Source organism: Heterodontus francisci, chromosome 17 (assembly GCF_036365525.1).
Source record: "Heterodontus francisci isolate sHetFra1 chromosome 17, sHetFra1.hap1, whole genome shotgun sequence".
In the NCBI taxonomy this organism is placed as follows: Eukaryota; Metazoa; Chordata; class Chondrichthyes; order Heterodontiformes; family Heterodontidae; genus Heterodontus; species Heterodontus francisci.
Window position 1 is genome coordinate 7391111 of NC_090387.1, and position 7864 is coordinate 7398974.

The 7864-nt window shown below is 44.2% G+C and overlaps 1 protein-coding gene across 2 annotated transcripts; it reads right to left on the bottom strand.

Moving 5' to 3' along the window:
• Positions 1 to 7864, bottom strand: cmtm3 (CKLF-like MARVEL transmembrane domain containing 3). 2 transcript variants are annotated; one of them, XM_068049066.1, is made up of 5 exons: positions 7417 to 7864; positions 6002 to 6157; positions 4583 to 4675; positions 4344 to 4467; positions 1 to 655 (listed from the first exon to the last, which is right to left on the bottom strand). In XM_068049066.1, the coding sequence occupies exons 1-5, from the start codon at positions 7531 to 7533 to the stop codon at positions 636 to 638; spliced, it is 510 nt and encodes a 169-aa protein (XP_067905167.1). In that variant the 5' UTR covers positions 7534 to 7864; the 3' UTR covers positions 1 to 635. The 2 variants fall into 2 exon arrangements, with proteins under 2 accessions (XP_067905167.1, XP_067905166.1); XM_068049065.1 differs by lacking the exon at positions 1 to 655 and adding an exon at positions 1649 to 2060 and having other exon boundaries at positions 7417 to 7860.

Below are 7864 nucleotides of genomic sequence, written 5' to 3' on the forward strand. Positions count from 1 at the left end.
TCACCTTTTTTAAAAAAAAAAATGTTTATTTGGTTGTTTATACCTTCACAATTTGTGGGATTTTGCTGTGTGCAAATTGGCTGCCAAATCTCCGACAACAGTGACTACATTTCAAAAGTACTTTGTTGTTTGTAAAGCAGACCTGAGGTTGTGAAAGGCGCGAGTGAAATGCAAGCACTTCCTCTATTCCTGGATGAGTACAGACCGTGACACTCAACAAGCAAGGAGGAGAAAAAATCCATTTGACATATGCAAGCAGGTTACATTAAGATAGAGGTTAAAATACATGTTACTATGGGGAGAGAGATGCTGTGCATCAGCTCTGTCCAAGGTGATCCTTCCCATACCAAGTGATGTTAACTCTGTTCTCCCTTGGTCATTCAGATCGGGCAGATCCTGTTTCAGATCCAAAGATGCGAAGACGTGTCACACTTAAGATTATTCCTTCACCTGTGCAGTTTGAACAGCCTTCCCATCGAGATGACATGTGCCTTCAGCTGCACAGACCCTAATCTCTGGAATTCCCTCCCTGTTCCGCTCCACATCTCTCTCCTTCTTTAAGACACTCCTTAAGACCTACCTCTTTAACCAAGCTTTTGATCATCTGCCCTAATATCTCCTTATGCGGCTCAGTGTCAAATTGTGTTTAACGCTCCTGTGAAGCAAATAGGGACATTTTATTACATTAAATGCACTCTATAAATACAAGCTATTTTAGATTCACAACTAATATTTTGCTTTTTTTTTTAGTGTAATTTGTCTGAATTTTCATAGATGCAAATAAATGGCAGGTCAGGAGACAGCAGTGAAATTTGCACTGAAGGTTGATCTAAATTTTAGCAAGGAATTTTTTTGTATATAAATGGGGGAAATTGACTTCCTAGCTAATAAGCTATTTAAGAAGGAGGACTTGGTTCATGTTGGGAGAGATATCTATGTAGCAGGAACAAAAAGCAGTGAGGAAAGGGTTAAAAGCAGGATACGGGGGATGGGGTAATCCGGTTATTAAACTCCATGACATGAAGTAGGGATATCCCATGTACCAAGTGATGTTAACTCTGTTCCAATGAACCCAGTGGTTCAACTGGTGTCTGTGAAGCTTACTGTTAAATCTCTGGAGTCGAAATAGAAAATGCTGGAAATACTAGGCAGTGTGGTGAGAAAAACAGAGTTAACGTTTCAGGTCGATAACCTTTTGGTAGAACTCGATAAAGTTAGAGATGTTACCGGTTTTAAGCAAGTGCAGAGGCGGGGGGGGGAAGGTGTGTATGTCAGTTTCATTCTCAAACCCACTCACGCTCTGTCCTTTCCCATCCTTGGCCTACAACACTGTTCAATGAAGCTCAACATAAACTTTAGGAACAGCACCTCACCATTCGACTGGGCACTTTAGAGCCTTCCAGACTCAACACTGAGTTCCACAATTTTCCATCACGAAACTCTGCCCCCATTTTTTCAGATGGCAGCTGTTGTTTCTGCTATTTCCCATTTACACCTCTAGCCCCATTTTTGATTCTTTACTTGTCCCATTACCATCTGCTTTGGTCTTGTACCATCATCCCTTTTGTCATTTACTCTCTCCTGCCTTCCACCCGATCACATACCTTCTGTTTTGTCCCCCCTCCCCCCCACCCCCCACCCCCCCCCACACTTTGCCTCTGTACTTCCCTAAAAGTTGACACATTTCTAACTTTTTCCAGTTCTGAAGAAGGATAATCGACTTGAATTGTTAACTCTGTTTTTCTCTCTCCACAGATGCTGCCAGACCTGCTGAGTGTTTCCGGCATTTTCTGTTTTTATTTCAGATTTCCAGCATCCGCAGTATTTTCCATTTTGGTCAAATCTCTGGCGCTGTTCGATGTTGGTGGGATCTCTCTCTCCATCTCCATCTCTTGTTTTACAAAGAGAGGTTTAGATGGCATCACAAGCATTAATGCAGGTCAGTATGAAAATAATGAATCACAGGGCAGTGGGGTGACCAGCAGAAAAGCAAGACATGGAATCTTCCATCTTCCTTACACAGTTTCAATCACAATCGGAGTCTGAACTTTCCTCTTCAGCTGGAGAGAGAGGGAGAGAAACAATGGATACAAACATTAAGGAAAATACTTCATTCATTCTACATGGTATCAGCTTGGTTCGGTCAGTATCACTCAGAGTCAGAAAATCATAGGTTTGAGTCCTACGTTAGAGACTTGAGCACAAACTCCAGGCTGGCACTCCCTGTGCAGTACTGAGGGAGTGCTGCACTGTCAGAGGTTCTGTCTTTTGGCTGAGATGTTAAAACGAGGCCCCCACGCCTGCCCTTTCAGGAGAATTCTGCCGCTCTTTCTCGAATTAGTGCCACAGGATCTTCTACATCCACGGGGCCTCAGTTTAATGTCTCACCCTGAAAGACGGCATCTCTGACAGTGCAGACCTCCCTCAGCACCGCAATGGATTAAGTAGTCAGGTCTCTAGAGTGAAACCTAAACTTAATGAAACAGTCTGTGGCTGCATGCAACACAACTGGGACAACATTCAGGCTTGGGCGGGAAATTGGCAAATAACAATTGTGCCACACAAGTCCAGGCAATGACCATCTCCAACAAGAGAGAATCTAACCATCTCCCCTTGACATTCAGTAGCATTACCATCACTGAATCGCCCAACATCAATATTGTCTGTGTCACCATTGACCAGAAACCTAACTGGATCAGCCATATAAAAACTGCAGCTACAACAGCAGGTCAGAGACTGGGAATTCTGCAGCAAGTAACTCACTTCCTGACTCCCCAAAGCCTGTCCGCCATCTATAAGGAACGTGATGGAATACTCTCCACTTGCCTGGATGGATGCAGCTCCAACAGCACTCCTGAAGCTCGACACCATCCAGAACAAAGCAGCCCACTTGATCGGTACCCCATCCACCACCTTAAACATTCACTCCCTCCAACACTGACGCACTGTGGCAGCAGTGTGTACCATCTACAAGATGCACTGCAGCAACTCACCAAGGCTCTTTCGACAGCACCTTCCAAACCCGCAACCTCTACCAGCTAGAAGGACAAGGGCAGCAGATGCATGGGAACACCACCACCTGCAAGTTCAACAAATCAGTAGTTTCATGGTGACCATTACTGATTTGAGCTTTTCATTCCAGATTTATTTAATGAATTTAAATTCCCCAGATGCCATGGTGGGATCTGAACTCACGTATCCTGAAAGCAAGTTGTGAGGAGGATACAAAGCATCTGCAAAGGGATACACATAGGTTAAGTGAGTGGGCAAAAATTTGGCAGATGGCGTATAATGTGTGAAAATGTGATGTCCACTTTGATAGGAAGAATAGAAAAGCAGAATATTATTTAACTGGAGTGAGTCTACAGAATGCTGCGGTACAGAGGAATCTGGGTGTCCTTGTACATGAAACACAAAACATTAGCATGCAGGTACAGCAAGTAATGAGGAAGTCAAATGGAATATTGGCCTTTATTGCAAGGGGGATGGAGTATAAAAGTAGGAAAGTATGGCTACAACTGTACAGGGCATTAGTGAGACTGCACCGAGAGTACTGTGTACAGTTTTTCTCTCATTTAAGGAGGGATATACTTGCATTGGAAGCAGTTCAGAAAAGGTTCACTAGGCTGATTCCTGGGATGAAGGGGTTTGTCTTATGAGGAAAGATTGAGCAGGTTGGGCCTATACTCATTTGAGTTGAGAAGAATGAGAGGTGATCTTATTGAAACATACAAGATTCTGAGGTCACTTGACAGGGTAGATGCTGAGAGGACGTTTCCCTTCATGTGGGAATCTAGAATTCGGCAGCGTAGCTTCAGAATAAGGGGTCACCGATGTAAGATATCACCCCCTGAGCTCACTGACCTACTCTGGCTCTTGGGCTGAAAATGCCTCAATTTTAGAATTCTCACCCTCGTTTTCCAATCCCTCCATGGCCTTGCCCCTCCCTATCTCTGTAACTTCCTGCAGCCCCGCAACCCTCTGACATATCTGCACTTCTCCAATTCTGGCTTTGTGCACGTTCTCAATTTTAACTTGCTCCACCATTGGCAGCCGTGCTTTCAGCCGCCTAGACCCTAAGCTTCGGAATTTCCCTCCCTAAACCCCTCCACCTCTCTATCCTCTTTTAAAATGCTTCTTAAAACTTACCTCTTTGAGTAAGTTATTGGGCACATGGTCCTAATATTTCAACATGTGGCTCAGTGTCAAATTTTGTTTGATGCTTCTGTGAAGCACCTTGGGATGTTTTATGATGTTGAAGTTGCTATATAAATACAAGTTGTTGAGTTGTACTGTGAGGTCGGAGGGCTAATGATGAGGAAGTGTTCAGTTTCTCTCCTTACCTGTGGATTTTTTGATCGTTGCAGTGTGGGTGGGTAGATCCTGAGGGTTTATGAGGCTGATCAAGTTGTTGCAGATGTAGTAGAAATCGAAGGCAAACACAACAGTTGCTATGAAACCAAAGACCTTTTAAAAAAGGGGAAGAGGAGGAATACAATAAAATTACTGATTTGATATGGCAGCAGGTGAAAATGGAATCTGATCAATAGATGGGTTTCACAACAGATTTGAAGTTACTCACTCCTGCCGTTTTCGAAGCTGCTGCACTTTTTGTAATGGCGTAAATCGAGATGGCGAAGAAAATGACAGCAGCAGTTACACATCGCAGGAAATCCTGGAGTATTTTTTCAAAACATAATAATTGAATTGTGTTAAAAGAAATTACTCATTAAAACAGAGTTAGCAAAACTTATCGAATGAACCCGCTGCAGTGGTTAGTGCAAGGCAGTCAGTGTGAGTCACAGGCATTGCACTGCAAGCTAATGCAATGTATCTGAAGGGTTTCGAGAGAATTCAGGGCCTATTACAATAAAAGATGGAAACTGTATTTCTATAGCGCCTTTCATTATCTCAGGATCTCCCAATTGTGCTTTACAGCCAATGAAGTACTTTTGAAGTGTATTCACTGTTGTAATGAAGGAAATGCAACAGCCAATTTGCACACAGCAAGCTCCCACAAACAGCAATGTGAAAGTGACCAGGAAATTTGTTTTTAAGGATTGGTAAAGGAATAAATATTGGTGTCAGGACTCCAGGGAGAACTCCCCTGCTCTTCTTCCGAATAGTGCCATGGGATCTTTTCTGTTCACTTGAGAGGACTGACGGGATCCTGGTTTAGCATCACTCTGAAAGATGGCACCTCCGACAGCGCTGCACTCCCTCAGTACTGCACTGGAAGTATCAGCTTAGATTATGTACACAAATCTCTGGAGTGGGACTTGAACCCATGAGCAGGCCAGGTGGGGGAAGTAAATTGCTGCTGGACTTTCCAACATGTGGCAGTGCTGACGCAGGGGAAATGTAGAGGCTCATATATATCCTTTCAAAATTCTGGGAGATTTAGAAGTGATCTAATTGAATTGTTTAAGAAGATTGAAGGATTTGATAGGGTAGATTGAGAGTCCCGAACAAGGGGACATAACCTTAAAATTAGAGCCAGACCATTCAGGGTGATGTCAGGAAGCACTTCTTCACACAAAGGGGAGTGGAAATCTGGAACTCTCTCCCCCAGAAAGCTGCTGATGCTGGAAGTCAAATGGAAATTTCACAACTGAGATTAATAGATTTATCTTCAGGAAGTGTATTCAGGGTTACGGAAACAAGGCAGGTGAATGGTGTTACGAGACAGATCAGCCATTACCTCACTGATCGTCAGAACAGGCTCGAGGGGCTGAAGATTGTCTGTCTGTCCCTATTCTGTGCTCAAGTCTCAAGGAGTGGGGATTTGAACCTACAAATGTATGACTTCGAGGTTAGAGTGGTACCAGCTGAGCCAAGCTGGCATGTGTCACCTGCCAACACCATGTGTCATCTGCCAACACCATGTGTCACCTGCCAACACCATGTGTCACCTCCAACACCACTGTCATCTGCCAACACCATGTGTCATCTGCCAACACCGTACCTTTTACATCCAGGGGAAGTGAGAGGTGATACTTACAATCAGAGGGCAGTGGAAACCCGAGAAATGGTCAATGTACTTTGTCACGTATACATAATAGGCGCAAAGGGCCAGCAGGAACTCGATGAGTGGAGCGGCCATGAAAGATGCCAAGGAGGATGCCAGGTAACAAATGAAAATGATGAAGGACAGCACCTGGAGCGAGATGGAGAGTAATGTTAAGTAGTTGAGTCTGCACTGGTAGCAGGTTACTGATTTGTGAGCCTGCGATGGTCAACGACCATTATCCTCAAGCACACCTGTTAATCAAAATCCCTCCTGCCACCCTCCCCCCCCCCCCCCTCATGTTGGGCCTGATTATTTATAGGATCTTGCAACACAGGAAGAGGCCATTTGGCCCATTGTCCTTGTGCTGGCTCTTTAAAAGAGCTATCCAATAAGTCCCACTCCCCAGCTCTTTCCACACAGCCCTATAATTTTTTTCCTTTTCAAGTATTTATCCAATTCCATTTTGAAAGTTACTATCGAATCTGCTTCCACCGCCCTTTCAGGCAGCGCATTCCAGATCACAACAACTCACTGTGTAAAAAAATTCTCCTAATCTCCCCCTCTGGTTCAAGTTACTGACCCTCCCCTCCCCCACCAATAGAAACAGTTTCTCCTAATTGACTCTTATAATTTAGAAAACCTCGATTAAATCTACTCTTGACCTTCTCTGCTCTAAAGAGAACAATTCCTCTGTATCTTTTTTGTAATATGAAGATCTGAACAGTGCACAGTATTCCCAGTCTGGACCAAACAAGGTTCAATACAAGTTTAACATAACTTCACTGCTTTTCAATTCCATTCCCTCTAAAAATGAACCCCAGTGCTTTGTTTTTGTGTGTGGCTTTATTAACCTGTGTCACAACTCTTAGTGATCTGTGTATCTGTATCCCCTTTGCACCTCTCCTCTCGTTGCTGTGAACTGGAGCAGTGGTTATGGGGGTGGGGGAACCCGGGGGTGGGGAGGTGGTGCTACAATTGTCCTCTGTTCCCCAGCTGAGTGTTTCTGACCAGTGTTGAGACATGGAGTGAGGGCAGACTTGTGATGCCCTCCATGGTCCAACAGCCCGACAAGAACAACAGCATCCCTGCACATATGTGAGAAGTGGGTGAAGCATGGGCAGGGGTGACTGGCATTTTGCGGTCAACAGAGAAACCGATCTCTCCTGGTACAGTTACACGAACACCAGACCAGGCACTGCCAACACGCTCCCCTGTTTGCTATCAACTGAAATTCTGGACTCCTCTTGCCAAAATAAACAAGTAAATTCCTAGATAAACAGTGCCTTCTCGTTTATTTGGACATGGTAAGTGAAAATTCAATTATTCGCAGTGCTGAAGCAGCTGGTCCACAAGTAATGGGGGCGAGGTGTTAACTGAAAGAAGAATGCAGATTTTAACAGACTCACCAATTCAGCTGCGAGCAGCAGTCCCTTCCGAGAAGTTAAGAAAGTTTTGTCCGGGATCAGAGCACTCAGCCCCGGCGAGGAAGGGGCAGCAGTCTCCGGTAAATCTGTCTCTCCCATCACAGCACCAGATCAGGGGAGGCAGAGAGGAAGAAGGAGAAAGGGGCCAAGGAAATTCAGTTTAGCGATTTTGTTTCTTAGGGAAATTAAAGAACTTAGAAATTGAAGAACTTTTTAGGGGGGGGCGCCTTCGGCGGGAAACGGAAATCGTAATTTTGCGGTAACTTGGAATCCGTAATGTGAGGACTTCAGACAATGGAACGAACAGCAATACAGACAGGAAATTAGAAAAAAAACTAACGAGTGAGATAGATCAGTTTCAGATTTGTCAAAGTTCAGACAATTGCCTTTAAACTTTGAAAATAAACTATTAAAAAGTTATTAAAACTTT

Bases quoted from the DNA above. Each gene is read 5' to 3' on its own strand.
- cmtm3 (XM_068049065.1), bottom strand. From the start codon at position 7,533: ATGGGAGAGACAGATTTACCGGAGACTGCTGCCCCTTCCTCGCCGGGG. The intron at 6,158-7,416 runs GTGAGTCTGTTA...ATCTCGCTCCAG, and splicing joins TGCTGCTCGCAGCTGAATTG to GTGCTGTCCTTCATCATTTT. The intron at 2,061-4,343 runs GTAAGGAGAGAA...CTCTCTCTCCAG, and splicing joins AACGATCAAAAAATCCACAG to CTGAAGAGGAAAGTTCAGAC.